This window comes from Balaenoptera physalus (genome assembly GCF_965194825.1).
Source record: "Balaenoptera physalus genome assembly, chromosome: 5".
Lineage (NCBI taxonomy): Eukaryota > Metazoa > Chordata > Mammalia > Artiodactyla > Balaenopteridae > Balaenoptera > Balaenoptera physalus.
Window position 1 is genome coordinate 78,230,100 of NC_138884.1, and position 20,650 is coordinate 78,250,749.

The 20,650-nt window shown below is 44.3% G+C and overlaps 1 protein-coding gene across 1 annotated transcript in view; it reads right to left on the minus strand.

The window, feature by feature from the left end:
* CWH43 (cell wall biogenesis 43 C-terminal homolog) overlaps positions 1–20,650 on the minus strand; it is a 152,575-nt gene that overhangs the window by 60,234 nt on the left and 71,691 nt on the right. Inside the window, 1 exon segment of the mRNA XM_082462517.1 lies at positions 18,931–18,991. Within this exon segment, the coding sequence (XP_082318643.1) occupies positions 18,931–18,991 (61 nt within the window).

Consider the following 20,650-nt stretch of genomic DNA (forward strand, 5'->3'; position numbering starts at 1 on the left):
TTGATCTTGCCTCCTACTTCTTTCTCTCTGCCCAATCCCCAGCTCCACTCCAAGCACACCAGCCTCTTTGCTGTTCCTCAAATACAGCCTTGCTCCCCTCCTCAGAGTCTCTGCGTTTGTGTTCCCTCTCCCTGGAATGCCCCCTCACCTCCATCAGGTCTTGTCTGACAAGCCTCTCAGTGAGGCCCTCCCTGACCGAGCCTTGTAAAATTACAACGTCCCCTGCTCTGCTCCTCTCCCCCCTGCACACACAGGGGCACCTGTGCACTGCCCTTCCCTGCTTGAGTTTTCTCAAATGAACTGCTCACCATCTGACATACTACATGACTTATCTGCTTATTATCTGCATCTTCCCCCACACTGCAAGGGGAACTTCACGACAGATGAAGAAGACGGCCTGGTACATAGTAGGTGTTCAATAAACACTGTTGACTGACCAACTCCATACCACACAGGAGGTATTTTTTATGCATGAGGAATCTGAAGCTTATACAGAGTAGCTGAGTAATTTATCCACGGTCACACAGCTAACAGAGGCAGAACCCAGAACCAGGGCCCACACTTAACTACTATGCTTTCCTGCCTCTCAACCTGACCCAGATAACAATGAAAAGAAATCGTGGTATCCAAGGAGCAAAACCTAGCATTGTATGCCTTTGGCCCACAGAGAAGCAAGAAAAGCCATCCACCAGAAAATCTTTCAAGGGAACAAGTCATCTAATTCAAGCCCACTCTATGTGGTAAAGTATTAATTACCAGATTTATAATTTATACAGCACTGACAGTTTTTCTTTGGATTTAACAGTTCAGTAAAAAGACAGAGAGAGATTATTACACCTTTTTATACTGTACTATCCCCATGAACAGCAAAATGACAAATCATCAACTAACACAGAGGAGGCCTAAGATGATATATATTAAAAGCCAAAAATTGTGGTGGGGGACTTCCCTGGCGGTCCAGGGGTTGAGACTTCGCCTTCCAATGCAGGGGGTGCGGGTTCGATCCCTGGTTGGGGAGCTAAGATCCCACACGCCTCTGTGGCCAAAAAATCCAAAACATAAAACAGAAGCAATACTGTAACAAATTCCATAAAGACTTTTAAAAAAAATGGTCCACATCAAAAAAATCTTTAAAAAAAAACTGTGGTGGGAGGTAGAGAAGTACAGACTGAAAGGGGATACAAGGGAACTTTAGGGGGTAATGAAACCATTCTATATCTTAATTATAGTAGTGGTTACACACACACGTATTTATCAAGTGGGTACAATTTTACAGAATGTAAATTATACTCGATAAAGTCAATTAAAAAGCAATTAGGACTATTAGATATAATTTTGGCTAAACAAAATAAACATTCTACCAATATTATTTCCATACCTAATACTCTCAAGAATTTTGGGGAGAGGGCGGGGGGACAAAGATGGAATCAGGCAAAGACAGCAGTAAGAGCTCCATATGGTGAGATCGGTGGGGTGACTGATGCGTGCCTCAGAGTCCTGCCTGACCACTGGCAAAGGCAGCTCCCCCTGACACTGCCTGTGTCCCCCCTTTAGCCTTTTGGGTCACCTCGAGCCAGGACTCTTGGACTCTGAACAGAGTCCAACCAGGGTGGAAAGGCAGATCACTGCTCTTCTCCACAGGGGCCTCAGCCAAGTACCAACCCATGACGGGTCTGGATGTTGGATTTGTCCGAATTCTTAGTCGCGAGCATCAGAAACCAACTAGCTATTTGAACAGCGATTTTTTTTTTTTTTTAAAGGTTATTGGGTAGTTCACAGACTCTCTAGGAAAACCAGAGCACCAAGCACATCAGCTGTACAACCAAAACAATGCCTAAGGGCATGCTGCAGAGTGCACCAGCGACACAGCCCGGACCTGCCTGGGCTGTAGCTCCCACGGCCTCTAGAAACAGCCGTCACCACTGTCCATCGTCTGTAAAAGGCCGCCAAGCACTTCCAATTGCTTCCCATGTCTTGCCTTCAGCTTCAGATTCACACCCTGGTGTGGCTGTATCTGGGCAGCTCTGCCTTTGATGGTAAGAATTCCCCAATCAGAGGAAGAGCCTGGGCCCCGACGACTGGCAAAGGCCATCACGGACACAGACGGATGACACACCATCTCTGCAAGTACTACTGATACAGCCAGCAAGTAATGAAAGGTTTTCAAAAAATATTCACAAGGAAAAAATCCTCAAAGATGGAACTAAACAAAATCATACCCAGAGGTAATGTTATTTGGGGTGGGTGGGGATCTTTTTCTGCATCATTTAGTGTTTTACTCAATATATTAATTAGTAGTTTCAAAAACTACAAGCCTACCTTCCTAGATTGAAAATAACTCATTAAAGGTATCTCCTGATTAAAAGAAAAACAATTAAAATCTAAAGTAGCAGATACTTTGTCTACTAGAATACTGAACATGATAGAAAAAAGATCCTTAGATCTGAAACAGTCATGCAACGATTGCTAAAATATATGATTCTATTTAAAATGCATTTCAATACTTTTTCTATTTAAAACATAAGCCACAAATTATAGCCTCTTTTATAGCCACAAATATTTTTAAATGTACATTCTGCTTAAAAGAATAACTCTCAAGAGGTACTTCTCCTAACTTGAATCTCAGAATAAGCTGTGAAAAGCTATTAACTCTAATTTAAGCTGACCACCTATGAAGAGATGTTAGCATTAATGTCAGAGGCTCAGAAACTTCACCTCCAACTAACATAGTTCACTTTCTAAAGAAAGCAAGCCTTTAGTGAGCTCAATGTATTGTTAACATTAAGAAATAAGCCCTTTGGACCAGAATTTGGTCATGAAACAAGAAGAGGGGAAAAACAGACACATCCAGGCCGTCCAAGCCCTGCCCAAGCCTTCCCCACCTGGGCAGCCTGTTACACACCAGGTCAGAAGCAGATGCATGTACTGTCACATGCACGCTTGCTCTCGGCCCCTCAGCATATCACCAGCATTCCGCTCCCTCCGAGAACTGCTCCATGCCACAGACATTCTTCAAAACTGGTATCTGCATGTATTTAAACATATATATTACTTAAATTGGTTTGCATAGGACAACTTGGTCAAAAGAGGGCATTGAATGAATAAGCGGAAGTTTGTATGCCTGGAAGAAAAATCTAAAGACAATGAAAGACACCTCGGAAGCATGCAGGATAGCAGGAGGAAACATTAAAATTTTCCAGATAATTCACTAACTGCTCAAGAGTTGACCATTTAAGTTCAATTTATTACATATTTGAGGTCCTAAGCGAGGCATTCTGCTGGACCATAAAGTGGTGACTAAGTAAGACACAGTCCCAGATCTCAGGGGGCTTATCATCTAATTGGGGGGGGGGACAAATAAGTAAACAAGCAGCTACTGTTAAATAAGATAAAACTGAGAAGAGAAGTAAACAGTCTTTGGAGATTCAATGGAAGGAGAGAGCCTTCGAGAGAGGGAACAAGGAACACAGAACTTCCACAGAAGTAGCACTGAAGGCAGTGGGGAGGGAGCAGTGCTGGGGGAATTCAAAACTGAGCTTAAACTACAGAACAGGTTCAACCCCAGCTTCTGAGGAGTCTATTTCAGTAAGCAACTAGGAGACTCCGAGGTTTTGGGGTAGGGGGATCATAAGGACAAAGATATGCAACTGGTGATGGAGAGGATAAAAAGGAGGCTGAGCCTGGCAAAAGGATTACTGGTTATTACAATATAAGAAAGAATGGATCAGACCTAGGACAATGGCAATAGGTATGGAAAAGAAAGGACAGGCATGGGAAGAGATACAGCCTCTCTCTTGCTACTGACCAGGGAAAGAGAGGATGCGTAATGTCTAAGCTTCCAGCTTGGGTTATTAAATGAACTGCAGTTTCATTAACCAAATGAATAAAATTAATTGGTCTTATTTTCCTCTTTATTTTGGCAACTAGGAAGCTCAGAGCCAAATATATGGCCCATTTCTAACATATGGCAAGCATTTATGTGTAGCCTGTAAATCTATATTTTCTTTCTCTCGACAGAATTTTATCTATATTTAGTAAGTCACCTCTATTTTAGAATGAAACAGAAAATAAATCAACAGATAAAAAAAACTGAGTCCAAGCCAGAGACAATTGGACAAAGTAGCTGATTCAGGGAAATAACTGCAGGCTACCAACCCAGAGCACTCTCCTCACCCTTCTTCCACCCTAGCAAAGTCCACATCCCACAAGAGAAGCTGAAAATGTCAGACTTTCACTTTCTCCACCTCCCTCACAACTAGCAGTGGCAGGAGGTCAATTCTACCCAGTGAGACTAAAGGGGAAGTCGCCAAGGTGAGAAAAAAACTCCACTCTGTTAGGAGGGAACTGTAAGGAAGTATGTTCCTTCCCTCCTTTTCTTACATAGGCATGATGTCTGGTGCTGCAGCAACCATATTGCAAACATGAGGCAATGAGCCTGAGGCTCTTGATAAACCAAATACTAAGAAGAAAGGAAAAAAGTATACAAAGAGCCTAGATTCTTAAGACATCATTAGGACTCTGCACCAGCCTTAGAACCATCTATCGCTAAACTTCTTGCTAACAATAATAAGTTCTACTACTTAAGCCATTTTTGATTGACTATTGTTATTTGCCAGAGGCATCCTAACTGATACAACAAAAGTCATCATGAGGTCAGTTTCTGAAACCATGATTTTTACACTGCTGACTAAGCAAGACTGTTATTATCGAGATGAGAAAAATGCAAGCATATATTATTGTCAGGAAGCAAGCAATAAGCTAATAAGAGCTTCTGGGAGCAGTTAAAGATGAAAAGAGAAAAGGATATAATGATAAATAACATTTGAAAAAAATGTGATCAAGTGTTAATAGGGGTAATTCTTGGAGGTAAGAACTGAGGAAGGAAAGAGTAAAAGTACAGAAATCCTCTGAAGTGGAGAAAATGAGGGGCTTTCTTTCCTGGCAACGTTATTGACAAGATAACCTGAAAATCCTTACCAGTACAGATCCTCCTCCACTTACCCTGAGTTAAGACCACTGCAAACTGAAAATATCCTAGGTCGAAAATGCATTTAATATGCCTAACCTACAGATAACCGCTTAGTCTACCCTATCTTAAACATGATCAGAACTCTTATTACCTTAGCATATACTTGGGTAAAATCATCTCACTCAAAGCCTATTTTATAATAAAATGTTGAATACCTCAGGTAATTTATTGAAAACTGTATTGAAAGTGAAAAACAGGAGGGTTGTCTGGGTACAAAATGGTAATAAGCGTATTGTGTCTGACTGGGAGCTGCTGTGTCTGACTGGATGCCGCTTGCTGCCCAGCATCAAGAGAGTATCATACATCACCAGTCTGGGAAAAGATCAAAATCCAAAATTCGAGGTACAGCTTTTATCAAATGCATATTGCTTTAGCACCATTGTAAAGTCGAACCATCATTAAGTTGGAACCATCTGTTTAAAACAGTCAAAAAATTTTGTTCATAAGAAAACACAGAACCTCCCCAAAGGCCAAAAATCAAAGAGGAACCTAAAAACCAGAGCAGAAAGTATAAGGTGATTATGTACAGGAACCCAGGTTTTGGGGGCTGGGGGAGAGGGAGTGTCATGTGTGTGTATAGAGCACCTGCCCTTTGGGATGAAATTGAAAAAAAAGAAAAGGGAAAAAAATGACTAGCCTAATATTTTCTTTAAAAACACCATCTTGTACAGCTCTTGTTTTCAACCTCATACACTTCACCCTTTACAAGAGCAAATTCCAGTGATACATGCACATTAAAACAAACAAACATGACCATGTTACATATTACAAAGGATTTCCTAGGTATTTCACCATAAGCTTAAGTAAAATATAAAATAGATATAAATCTTTTCCTGATAAAATCACACAAGTACTCAAGTTCAATTTATTTGTAACCATACCAGACAGTTTCCAAATCTTTGGACTTCTTGGTAAAATTTTTATCATTAGGGTCATCATAATACTCTTCTAGTGACCATGCTACCAACAGTTTCAAAATACCCTATATAACACATGAAAATACTCTGTCATCTCTGAGTTAATCATTACAGGTTTTGGAGTCATCGCATATAAATGGTAAAGAAAACTGGCAAAGGATGTGATGTTTGGAGAGTCTACAGTCTAAATGGATGGTTTCTGATATTAAAGAACAGAAACGAAAAAACATGGAAACCTCTTAAGGTCCTGCACTGAGTTTACCTTCCTCTAGTCTCATTTGCTTCCCATGCTTCTTTGAAAACTGAAGACATCAAATATTCCCTTCGCTCATCTTCACATTTTCAGGCTGGCTTAAATGAACGGGACCACGTCCACCCTCAATTCCATTAAGCCGCCTCCAACAGTCAATTCATTTCAAGACCATCTTTTTTCCAAAAGTTCCCTTATCCTTTGGCAATCTAAACAGCCCAAGAACTACAAACACATAATTTATACTATCTTCACAAGGTTTACATGTGTCTCCATTGCATTCCCAGATTTATCTAAGACGGAACATTTTAACCTAGTGTTTATATACACTGGATGCCACAAATATACACCACCCTAAGCGCTGCTTTAGATTGTGTTGCATCTTGAATGTTCTTCCACAACCTATGTACTAGATGGTTCAAAACCAAGCATTTATTCTACAAGTAAGGCCACCAAACGCAGAGGGAAACAGTCAACTCGGGGATCAAGACCCTAAGTACGAAAGGACTGCGTCTGGCTTGGTTCTCCCCCAGCCGCTGACACAGGGAGAAGGTCCCAGGGGACAGGAGCACCGCCCTAGAGCGCGCTCGGGTCCGCGGGGAATAAAGCACGAGTTGGCAGAGCTGGGAAGCTCCGAGGGGCGCGCTGCATTCTGGGACTCGTTTCCACAGTTACCCACGTGCATCCAACCCAACCGCGGCCCGGACTACAAGTCCCAGAATTCCGCAGGACTGCTTTTCCCCTTTCCGCGGGACTGCCTTTCCCCTCACACCCGGCGACTGGAGCCAGACCCTAAAGGAAACCCCTAAAACGCCTTCTCCGCAAGGCTGGGAGAGGTCGCGCCCCGCGGGCGCTGCGCGGGACCTGTGGTCCGGCCCTCCCGGCAGGGAAGCGGGTCCCGAGCCACCAGCCTCCACACCTGACGACCAGAAATTAGACAACTGCGTCACAGACTGCCAAATCCACGGACCGCCAGGGACCACCCTCCGCCCCACGCTCCTGGCCTCCAGGGCCCGACCCCTCCGGCTCCCGCCACGGAAAACCCGCAGCCCGCTCCCCTGCCCCGCCTCCCACTCCCGCAGCCAGAGCCCGCGCCAGCGCTGACCTCGCTTCCCGCCGCTCGGGGGAAACCGCGGCCAGCGCCAACCTCTGGGCACCTCCCCCGCCCCCTCCACCTCAGCCCCGCCCCCTCCTCTCTAAGCACCCCAAACCTCAGAGCTCCCCCTCAAGGAACCCGGCCCTAATCCGGGGGAGGATACACCTCCCCCAAACGCGTAGTCTGACACCTTCCCCCCCAGCCCCACGCGGACCGAATCTGGACAAGACAGTTTTACCCCTGTCCCGGCCCCTCCCAACCTCCCTTCCCTCCCAACCAGCTCTTCACCCCCACTGCACCTCCTCTACCCCTACCTCCATCCTGTCACCCCAAACCCTCCCCACCTTCTTCCTCTCCACTCCCAATTACCCTATCTTCCCAACACCTGCTCCATCCTATTACCCCGACGTCTGCCTCCTCTCACCACTCCCAGTTACCCCTCCACGCTTCCTAAGGCCCTCCCGCCCGCCGGACTCCCCAACTACCCCATCACACCTCAATCCCTCCCACCATTCGCTTTCCCATTACATCAGCCCTCATCTCCTCGCCCGCCCTCTTGCCCCGCACGGCCGCTGCCCCCAATCCCCCACCCCATTGTTTCCCCCCCCACCCCCACCATCCAGCCCTTCTTCCCATTGTCCCCGCCCCCGCGCTCCCCTAGCACTCACCCGCCTTTCTCACGGAGCCGCCCGCACCGCTCGGCCCCTAGGAAATCCTCACCCCTGCGCCCCGCTCGCTCGTTCCCTCTCTCTCCCCCGCCGCCGGTGCCAACCCCCAGCCCTGCTCGCTAGCGCCCGCCGCCACCTCCACCTCCATTCACCCGGGACACTCTGGTCCCGGCCCTTCATCGCACGTCCCGCCCCCCCCTTCCCCCAACACTGAAATGCAGCCAGTCCCCACCCCCCTCACCTCCGCCCTCCCCCGACAGGCCGGCCCCTTCCCCCCACGCCCGCCCCCGCCCCGCGCCGCCCGCAGCGTCACCGCCCGCCCCGGCCCCGGGAGGGGAAGGGGTGGCTCCCGGGCAGGGGCTCCCGGTGCGTTTTGGGACAGGAGGCGCAGAGCGGGGACTGTGGGAGATAAGCGGAGAGTGTTGGCAGCAGCCCGGTCCCGGCCGGCTAGCTCTCTGTTACTCACTGACAGCGGCGGCATCCGAGTGCATTTTCGGGTAGCTCACACCGCGATCGCCGCCCAAGCTCCCGCGCTCGCCTCGCGGTCCCCCCACCGGCTCGCCGCACCTCGGCTGGGAGCTGAGGACCCGCCGCCAGGCACTCCCGGCCCGCCCACCTCTCCTCCTCCACTGGCTGAACCTTGACTGAGCGACCGCCCCTCCTCATCTCTCATTTGACAAAAGGAGAGCGGAGAGCGCCGGTCTGGAGCTGGCAAAGAGGCCCCTCCCCCCGAGGTCCAATGCGATTGGTCCCGACGCCTCATTCCCTAACGCCCCTGGCGGAGGCCACGTTCTGGGAGAGCAGGTTGGCCCCGACCACTGTCACTCAGCCCCGGGGGTCCGAAAGCGCGTGTAGGGGCGAGGCTGGGGAATTGGTCCACCTTGACCCTGAAGCCCCGCCCTGTGGCGGGCGGGATTGGTGGAGCTGTAGACCAACCGAGAAAGACGGGTCGGCGTCTGAAACAAAGCATGCGAAGTGTTTCCCGAAGAACCGAGAAAGGGAAGAGCAGTTGGGGCGGCTTGCATCCCGCTGCACAGAGTAGGGGAATCAGCTCTTTCCTCGCGCCTGGCGCGACGCGTCGGAGTCTCCTGCTTGTCTCCACGCCTCCGAGCGGCTCTCTGCAGGAGCCCAGTCCGCGCCGAACTTGGACTGGGACTTATCTTGCTAGCCGTTTCGTACAGCTAGAAACTGGATAAAGCATCGCCGCGTCTTCATTTCCAGCAAACCCTCTGGTGAGGAACAAATTCTTTCTTGTACAACAGTCCATCTTCTCCTCGTTTTCGAAATGCACTTCTTTTCCAGAGACAGCACATTTCTTCCTCCTTCATGACAAATGGGCTGTTCTAAAGGCTTCGAATGCTGCATTGTCGGTGATACACAATGTGCGCCCCCCAGACCGCGTGCAGGAAACCCAGGGCCACCCTCTGAGCTTCGGGCTCAGTCTGGCATGTCGGCGAGTCCAGGGGCCAAGTTACCAGCCCTCAAAGGACAATTAGCGTAAGCGCATACGTCAGTAACGCCAAGAAACTGTCCAGAAAACAAAACTGGCTGTTATTTGGCAGAGAAGGCGTTAATTTAGGTGACTTCTGACCATTTGAGTTTCATAAGTCAAGAATTCGCACCATTTTCATGAGTTCCGACCAGTTTTTCTTAAGGCTTTCAAACCAACTCATCACACTCAACCATATTATTATAGCGGAATGATATTTTGAGATATTAACGGAGGACTGCCCCCATCCTATCCCAGCCACAACACACAAACACCGCTTCTCTATATGCAGAAGCCCTGCGCCATCCTGCAGCGGAGCCAATCCACCCTCCTGCCTCAGAGGATGGATGACAGTAAGAACGACCGGTAACAAAACAGTCGTTTTTGTTTTAGACTTATACAGCCAAGGCTTTTGAGTTTCAGGGTTCTGAAATTTAAGTTTCAAATCAGGGCATAAATATTACGGCTAAAAGCAACATATTTGAAGGAACAAGATGAAACCAATTCCTCTGTCCCACACCACTCCCCTTGTAATATACTCCATCCCTCTTAATCCCTAATGTCTCATTAATAAGTTACATCCTTATAATTTTATATCTATCATGTTTCTGTCATTCAAACACTTATGGATCACTTCATCTAATCATAGATTCTCAGAATTGAACCTGATTTATCCACTTCAGGTTCAGTTCAGACAAGACAAAAATCTCATTTCATCATTGGTGACCTTTAACCTGACAGAGCATCAGCTGGGCCCTGCAGAGGTGGGTAGGTACCTCTGGACTCTGAAATACTTGCCTATTTCAATGATATTGCAGTAGGTGCAGTATGCTGTAGGGTGGCTCATTCACAGAATCAGAAGAGACTTTACATCACGACACTAGGATGTCTGGCACCATACCTAAGGCTAGGAATAGGAACTAAAATGTCAAATCATGTCTTAAACATCTTGGAAAGATGATGAAAAAGATGGCACTTTTGACAACATCTATCTGCATGTCCAGATCAGCAATGAGTCTGCAATTGACTTCTACAGAAAGTTTGGCTTTGAGATTATTGACACGAAGAAGAACTACTATAAGAGGATAGAGCCCGCTGATGCTCATGTGCTGCAGAAAAACCTCAAAGTCCCTTCTGGCCAGAACGCAGATGTGCAAAAGATAGATAACTGAACAAATTACAGATGAACTTTCTTGCACTTGCTTGTCGCCAAATAAAAGAGAGGCCCACTGATTCCCCCCACCACCCCTTACTTTTGAAAAAAAAATTAGATCTTTTGGGGCAGATCTAATTGTCAGCATGTCTGTCCTTAGTCTGAGCAGAAAAACTGCTCCTGCATTCTTTACCCCATTTGTGTTTTCAACCTATTCTACATCTAGGAAACATTTATAGTTTATACAAGTTTATAATATTTTGTATATGTAATATTTGTATGGCATTTTACTGCTTATCATGGTACTTCAAGGGCTGAGACACATTATTTTGCACAGAAATGGACTTGTTTCTTGAGACCTCTAAATTAAAATAAGGCCACAATTAATTTTAGGTAGTCATTTGCTATATTGATTTATTTGCAGCAAACTGTATAATAATGTATATAATGGTTAATCTACATGAGGTACCTGCCAGCTGTTTTGCCCCAGCACCCAACAGTCCTCTGGCACATGCGGTCCATAAAAATTTATAGAATATACAACCTTTGTTATTTTCCAGCATCACTTTCAGGGTCAGTATGATTATTTTCAAAGAAAAAAAACCGATGTAGAAAGTAATTTACTCAGATCTTTCTAGTGAGTCGGCTATAGCCTGAGGATTGAGAGGCAAAGCTCATAGTCTGCTAAGCTTCCCTGCCCCACATGTGTTATGAGTAATAAAACAGGTATAATTAAAGGACTGCATAATATTCTGCAAATATTACCCTGTCATTTTAATAATCTATAAGATTATAAACCTTTGAGGGTAGGAAGCTTGTTGTATTTATCTTTATGTCCCTAGCACCTAGTACAGTGCTTTCAAATAGTAGGCACTAGTTAACTCTTCCTCAAAGTGAACTGAATGTTGACTGTAAGGTGTAATTTTAGATCTCAAAGGAACTTTGGAGATTATCAAATCCAACTTCCTCATTTTAGGAATATGAAACTTGAGGTCCAAAAGAGCTAAACATGTAGTCGAAGTCACTCAGCTAGTTAATAGCAAAGCATTAATTAAACTCAAGTATCCCAACTCCTAGACCAGGTCTTTCCCCTGCACTGCACTGTCCAATTAGCAAGGCTTCAAATTCCAAAGGTGGGTAGACAACTCTCCCTTTCCATTTGAAAGTTATTATATCAATCTACTTCAAATTCTGTACTTCAGAGCTGGAATATTGCCTTCTTTTTTATGAAGTTCAGTACGGAATTTTTTTAATATATAATACATTTCTATTTTTTCTCGTTGGTAGCATTCCCAAATCACTCGATCCCTGTGGGGATGTCTACTGAAATAATAATGTTATGCTTCTGTGCATTTATATTCATATCCTTGGAGAAAAAAGTTAATAATTGTCTTGGGACTGTGGTGGGTAGAGATATTTGGGAATGCAGTCTCTATGCCATTTTGCTTCACCCAGTTGCTGCTTTAAGGTAATATTAAAGCAAGTTACTCTGTGTCAACTGATACCTAATTTAATTGGAATCTTTCCATATTATTTGTTGCCCAACATTAATTTTAATCATATATGTTTAAATACCTTAAGCCTAGATTGAAATTTGATATGGAAGAGTCTAGTGAGAAAGAATAGCAGTGCTCTTTAATAACATTTTAGAACTTTTCCACAAATTCCACAAATTCCATTATAGCTTGCTTTTCCTGCATGTATTAGGGTTGGGGTTACAGAATGGAGAATGGCATAGTCCTTAAGACTGAAATAAAGTTGGGCCTGCTCAGACAAATAGATAAATGTGCCCCGTGGAGATTTGAAGAGAATGAGAAAACAAACTGCAGGAAGGAATTAATTCAGCCTCAGATTACAGTGAGAGAGTGTGTAGAACTCCACTAGTTACAAAAAGTCCAGCTAAGTGGGTTTCCAGGATATGAGGGGTGGGGGGAGGAGTAAATATATCCATAGAGATCAGGATGGTTTATTTCTCCAAACTCATAACCGACTGACAATTTGCTGACCCAAAGGATGATGGCTTTTTTTAGTGTTTCCGGTGTGATAAGCTCTACTCTTACAGTGCTTTGCTTGTTAATTATTCCACCTAACTTCACAACACCCCCAATGGAGTACTGATATTATCCTCAAATTACAGATAAGTTAACTGAGGCTTAGAGAACTTCAATAACTTGCCACTCAGCTAGTAAGTAATAGTGCCCCTAAGTAGCCAAACTCCCTGTGTTATAGTGTTCTCTTGCTGGGCTTCAGTTCTCACTCTTCGTAATCAGGTTAATATATGCCCTACATACGTGAGAGATTTATTTATAAGGATATAATAATGTGGATATGAATGTGCTTTTAAAAGATAGTGTGTGAAACCTGACCTTTTTCTGGAGTTGAATATCTAGCCACTCAAGCTGCCTTTGTAGATATATATTATGAAAAATATGAGTCAGAAAGATTATTTCCAGGTTACTACACCTTTCTTATCTATTTTATCCTTTTGATCTTATTTCAGAAGCAGCTGTCTACTTCATGGTATATTATTACTGAGGTTATTTATCCAGAGTATCTAATGAGGTCCTACTAAATGTAATAAATATATATCAGTGAGAGGGGGCAGCCTCTTCAGCCTACTGGAATTAACCTTTTAACCATTAAGGCCTGTTTTATTGGGAACCAGTTTCAGCTCTTAATTTAATTACGTATGTCACTATAACATATGTTGCTTTTCACATATATACATAGAACAGTTTTGCAAATAGCTACTTACCAGATGCTACTAGGGTAATAAAAATGTTGGTTTCATTTCTCAACACCTGCATATAGTCAGGTCCCAATTATCAGGTTAAAGGAAAAAGCATAGAAGTAGACATTTTCCTCATTGTTACCAAAAAGGACAATCTCTGCTCTTACACTAGAGGTCAGAACACTGACTATTAAACACAAACAAGTAACAGTCACTACTGCTTACTTCGTAAAATTGATATGCTTCTGTCATGTGGGCTTATAATGCACATTCAAGAAACTTCCATTTTTTTCATCTGCCTCCACTGGGGCTATAACGTGTGTCCCAGTATAAAAAAACCTTAATAGATGGAACCTTCTGGAACCACCTCTACACTGGACATTTTTTAGCCTTCGAGCACTTATGCCATTTTTTTCTGAAGCAGAATTTAGGCTTTCTGGAGCCAGATGGCCTGGATTAAAATCGTATTGGTTCCTCATCAACAAAATAGTGAAAATAGTAGGACCTACTTCATAGGAATGTTGTGAGGATTAAATGAATGAGTAAATACAAGTAAAGCTCTTAAAAGTACCTGGCACATAGTAATGCTCAGTAAATGATAGCTGCTGTGGTCGGTGTGACACTCTCCGGGACTCAGCACATTCTGGAATATACTCTTCCCCCTCACAGCCAGCTTGTCATCCCAAATCTGTCTTTTCCTCTGAGCTAGTCCCTGACTCCGCAGTCACTATGTTCTATTAGCTGGGCTTCTTTCCTCCCTTCTAGAGTTTACGGTGAACATTGAATTAGCATACAAGAGCGTCCTTCACTAGGACATGCCACCAGTGTGAAATTAGTCTAGTTTAGAACCGACATGTGAGACTTTATACAGTAAAGAAAAAAAATGAGTACCCAATATCAATGCCCGCCATTCAAACTCTTTAAAAACTTGCTTAATGAAAATTGATTGATACTGGAAGTTCAAATGGATATAAGAAATTCCTGCGACTATAGAAAGATGGTACCCCAAACGAATAAACAGATCGTAATAAATGACAGGGGATTCTACCTGAATAGAGACACATATTGTGTTCCCATAATGAATAATTTCTCTTCCTTGTACTTTGATGTAATACTACATTCCCCTGAAAGCCACAGTTACTGGTATAAAAGATTTTAAATCTGCTATACTAGAGACAAAGGCAAAATGTCTTTAAGTATTACCCTTGGGCCAGCCTGAATTAAGACTCAAGCCCTACCTACACTTAAACCCTTGAACCGGCATTAAACTTGTCTGGGCCTCAGTTCCTTCATCTATAAAAAAATGGGAATAATACCTTCAAGGGATAAATAAGATAAAATATATAAATGCATTTATAAAAGTAGGAGGGGAGCAGGAATGACTGCTTGAGCACCAATTATGTGATGGCATCACATATTTCTGTGTGAACCTAATGCAATCTTGTGAGATGCAATAGGCTAATTTTTATGCTTGGGACTATTTCGGGTAAAAATGAGTCTGTATGTTTAAATATCTAGAAGATCCTAGTTTCTTCCTTTATGAAGCAGCCATCTTAGGGATCTCTCAGAAAGAGAATTTGAAAAATTGAAAGAATTTTTCAATTACACTGAGATTTGACATCAGTGTTTCAATTTCAATTTCATTTAGCAATGATTTTTTTTTTTTTTTTTTTGCCTATCCTAGATGTAGAGAAAATTTCATTTATTTTTGAAACTATTTCTAACCTTCAAGATTTCTTGACACATGACTATTAGGGTAGCATTAATAAGCCTTTTTTTTTTTTAACTAATCTTTTCTCCAGCACAACTATAAGATGCCTAAACTGACACCTTTCTTTTTTATCCAGGGCCTTTTATTTTATGGAAATCACACCTGTCTAGGGATTTAACAGAATATTTGAATTAAAATGTATTCATTCATTACCACATGTTCTTCTCTGAATTGGGTGTTTCCACCTCAACCGCATTGAGCTAATCAAGTCCTAGTGATGTCGCATTAAATTCAATCTCAGAAGGTATAATTTTCCAATAGAATCTAAACAATCCATGACCTTTAGAGTGACTTTCATAAGTACAGCATTGCTTCAGTTACCCCAGCTAGCAAGGCATAGACAGAAGGAAAAACCATTTTACTCCAGCATCGGCTCCTGTGTGTTGTTGAAACGAGGCTCTTCATTCCTCCTCGCCTTTTCTAGCCTGCTTCCATGAATACCGTATCTTTAACATCCGTCTCAGGGCAGTACAAGAGGCCCCATCCATCTCCGGACGTCGTGGCTGCCGAGCATCTCATTATGGCAAAGGGAAGCAGTCTGGGAGAGTGGGTGGAGCGACAGACAGCAATAGGAAATGGGGGAGGGAAGAGGAGCACGCGCGCTGTGGAAATATATGCCCACTTCCTTGGTGATGACAGCATGCTGTGGAAGTATGAACTTCCTGTTTTAGAAGGGAAGATGATGTAGGATGTTGAAAACATCCTACTAAGCCGATTCCAGGCCCCTACAACCTAGTTACATCTGCCTCAGCTACCCCATACCTCCCAGCAGTCGCACCTGAACCCCAGTTGAAGCTACCACAGGAGCCACGTTGGTGGGAGGAAAGCAGTGAATCCAAGCATTTAAGGAAAACATCTATGGTTCCAAAACAGAAACAGAAAAGAATCTGGAGACATTACACAATTGAAAACTGTTTTCTTCCAACTAAGCTGAATGCTTACGTTTTACTTTGTTCCGCTGCCTCAGCCAAAATAGGTCAAAGCAAATGCCCTTAACATTTGGGGAATCACAGACTCCCTTTAAGATTCATTGAAAATGATGACTGTCTGTCAAAGGCCAGAAACCTACCAACGCCCACCCTATCACCCCCTAAATTAAGAATTCCTAGATTAGAAATTCGTTTTAGTTTACGAGTTTGAACTTTTTAAAATCAAGGCACCTTAGGGACTAGTCCGTGGCTATCAGTAATTTTGTTAGTGAGAGACGAGCTCCGCTCTGTTAGCTTTCCTCGAGGCAGGCTGACTTGGGAGCCTGCGGTCAAATAATGGGAGGTTTGTGAGGGGAGTGGAGGGGCAGGTGAGCAGTTTCAGGTGGGGACGGTGTGTGGGGACCCAACACAGCCAAAAATTAATTAATTAATTAATTAATTAAAAAAAAACTGCTCTTTCTGCAGCCAGCCACACCCAGACCCTGGGCCCTACCCTGCCCACAATCGCCCAGTGCCTTGTCTCTCCTTTAATTGTTTCTTCCCCTCCTCCTGGACCCCAGGCCCTCATCAGCTCCTGCTGAGCTCTAGGCCTCCCAGCCACCCTGCCCCCCCACCCCGCATGGTCTGGTGGGTTTACCCTGAAAGTCCAGCCTCGAGCCCTTACAAGGGCTTCCGTTTTATTCTCCATCCCTCCATCCTCACAATCACTTTTTCTGGCTTCCAAGCTCCATCACCACAACCTTAGCCTGTTCTAAACCTCCATTCAAAGTTTATAACTTCAGCTTTGGGAAACATTTCAAACCCACAGACAATTTTGGGGGACTATAAATACTGGCAAACCCTTAAGTACCACTCACTTGGCACCAGGTACTGTTCTAGCACCTGTATGAACTCATTTAACCCTCCCAAAATGCCACAAGGTAGAACCTTGTGTTAAACTCATTTTACAGATGAGGGGACAGAGGCACAGGTAGGTAAAGTAACTTGCCCGACGTCTTACGGCTAGTGAGTGGCAGAACCGGGAGAATTAAACCCGCGCAGACTGGCTGCGGATCTGTATTTTCAGTCACTGCTATATTGCATCTTTGTAGAGCATTTTACAGAGGGCTGCCTACCCACCCGTTCTCCTCCCCCAACACACACTCCAGGGCCTCTGATGTGGAAGCTGGACCGATTTTTCTAGTATCAGTAGGCAGTCACACCTTGCCTAGTTCTAGGGGTCCAGGCAATGTCCTGTGTTCTCTCTGTCCATCATTAGTGGTAACATGAAACACAGTTTCCCCAGTTCCAGGGTATGGAATTTTATTCTCTTACTTGTGAAACAGATCCAAGGGCGTGGCAACAGGACTATGTGCTGGGGTGTGTGAGAGCAGGGCCCAAAGTAGCAGAGTGTTGTTATAGGACTGCCACTGAACCCAGCTCCAAACTGTGCCACTTGTCCCCCTCTTGCCATATCCCCTTGGAAGCCTTCTCTCCCTCTTGCAGCCCCGCTCCCAGGTTCCCAGAGCTTCCATTGTGGTGCCTGGTGGATGGCCCTCTTGGACAGACTGCTCCCACTTTCAGGACAAGGCCCATCCTTAGGGAGTGAAGGCAAACCTCACTGTTCCCCAGTAGGAACAAGATTGACAAAGATTGAAGTGAGCTTAGACAGCATCCTTAAGGAAAACCAGAGGGGTTGCTTGAAAAACTAGAAGGGGAACAGACAGGCCAAGACCTCTCAATAACCGAGAGGTTATTGTACTTAATGATCACGGGAAGGGTTTAGGGCTAGTTGTGTATGTAAGAGCCTCATGCATTTTAAGCTTCATGAAAGGGAGACACTTCTTTCCTTCCTGCCCCCTGAGTCCCCTCCCCCACTATTGGAGCAAAGCTATCTTCCACCCCCAACCAGCACACATACCAAGTACAGTTATCCTTTGAACTACTGGGGGTGGGGTCGGGTGGAGGAACCAAAAATTTGCATATAACTTTTGACTCCCCCAAAACTTAATTGCTAATAGCCTACTGTTGACTGGAAGCCTTACTGATAAACAGTTGGCTAACATATATTGCACATTATATGTAATATATACTGTATTCTTACAATAAAGTAAGCTAGAGAAAAGAAAATGTTATTTAGAAAATCATAAGGACGAAAAAATACATTTACAGTACTGTATTTATCTATACTGTAAGTTTACACCATCTGTTTACGAGTCGTCTGTCAGCACCTACATCAACATCGTCATATAATACAAAACACTGTAGATGTTATGTGTATTACTAACACGAGGCATCAAAAATGAAGAGATAATGTGAAAAAGAAGTTTGTATATATTCACAGGTATAACGATTCATGCATTGATAATGAAGAAGCAGCGTTATGATTGCTTTATGGTAGCCTACTGTAATTGATACGATGGCTTCCCAGTAGCCTAGCCTATACACTAATGAATGAATCATTATAAAATTTTTATGGCATATAGTGTCATATTCATAGCACAGTGCTGGAAACATTGTTACATGTTTTTTAAAAACCACTTACCTGTGATGATAGGCTGATACGTAGTGTCTCCAATTATGAGAGAGAGAAGCATACTGTACAGTAATGTAATTCTTTGAGAGCAGAGTTATAAAACAGTAAGAAAACTAACACATTATGAATTTTATACTAACTATCACTCACCTCGTGCCTATGTAAGGATAGGCTGTCACTTCAATACAAGTCTTGCATACAATATTCTACATGTATATTTTTGTATATCTATTGAAAACCACATAAAAATGGACCCGTGTAGTTCAAACCGTGTTGTTCAAGGGTCAGCTGTATACATCGACCCCACGGTCGATGAATCAGCCTAATTCATACACATGAGAAATACTTGTACTCAGGACCTATTTTGATGATCAAAACTTACCTGTCCAATGTCTCATTCCCTCAGATCCTTGTGGATGACCGGCTTGCTGTTCTTGGATAAGCTAATTCAGGAGAAAATATAGCTGAGTTAACATGGTACCCCTTACAAAGATATTTACTCTTAAAAAAAAAAAGACTTCTAGCAAACAAATGGCTCAACACCAATCCCTAACAGACTTCTCCCAGCCAGCCTCTGACCCTGGAAAATCCTCCCCTCCTCCCTCTCTCTCCATATACAACTCCCCTGCCCTTCCCACTCAGCGTAAAGCTCACCTCCATTAAGCCCGCCTTGACTGAGGCCGCCCACAGTCATGTTTCTTTCCACTTAACACATGCAGCACTAGAACAGAATTTGGCAGGAGGAAACAGAACCAAAACCAGAAGCAGAACAAAACGAACAGAACATTGGGCTGGATGATCTCAGAGATGAGCTCAGCTCATTCCCTCATTTCACAGGTGAGGAAACAAAGACAGAAGTGACCAGCCCATGGCAAGTCAATGGCAGTATGGGGGCCATCAGAGTTGTTTCTGCCCAGCCTTCTCCTCTTTCGCCAGCAAGAGTCTCCTCTACTTTTGGGGTACTGCTCACCCTACCATTCACCAAAAAGAGCTTTGATAGGAATTGCCAGTCAGGGTGCCTCCCACTCCCAGTGGACATGTGATCTCAAATGGGCCAGTGAGCATCCTTCCCTGGAATTTTAAAAATCAGAATTAAGAAGAAGCAGCCTTCTCTGTCTGTGGGCTTATAAGCTGCCCTCAAGCATGGCTCCCCCCTCATTAAAAAAGCCAGTCTCAGAGGAATAAACACACACTCATTTGTTTGCTCATTCATTTATTCATGAAACAAACAGTATTTATTAAGGGCTTACCACGTGCCAGATACTGCTGGGCCCTAGGAATAACATGTTGGGCAAAAACAGGCCCAACTGCTGTCCTTGTGGGGCTTACAAGTTTGCAGGGGAGACATTCCTTAAATAATCAGGCGAGCAACGTAAAACTCCTATTTTGACAAGTAGTGAGAAAAGGTAGTCTTCTGAGAATATACAATAGACTACAGGGTTTTTTTGTGAGCACCGCATCACTTTATTTCTGTGGTTTTCCAACTTCTCTCTTCGACAATGCAAATTCAGTCTCTCGCCTGCCACTGTGTGGTCCCTCACTGAAGATGGGCACAGGCTCTGAGGAGAGGCTCAACAGAAAGATTAGGGTCTCCAAGAGCCAGTCAGGCTAGCTGAGAACTGCAGGGTCCACAGCTGATAAGCCAGTGTGTACACTGCGCAAAGCAGCACAGCCAAGGGGACAAGTGGGCTGAAATCCCATCTAGAGTCTTCTCACCAAGCCATGAGGCCTGGTGTGAAGCTGTATGTGCCCAGAGGAAGGGGGACCCTATTCTTCACACCCTGGCGCTGTCCATGCAAAAGGGTCACCTTTTTCTAATTTGCCCCAAAGGCTTGAATAGACCAGCCAGGTGTCTGGGTGAGTTCAGTCAGGGAGCTGAGTCAGGGGAGGGGAGGCTTTCCTGAGGAAGTGACTGGACACATGAATAACGAGTAGCAGATAAACTAAGTGGGAGGGAAGAGCTCTCCAGACATAGCCCGTGCAGTAACCTTGTCTTGATGGCTATCTAGTCCCTGGTTCCAATTGCTTCTGAAGCCTGGCAGATCCCTTCCCTTCCAGGGGATTGGTTTCATGACAATACATTCCCTCTTTTTAATTCAAAT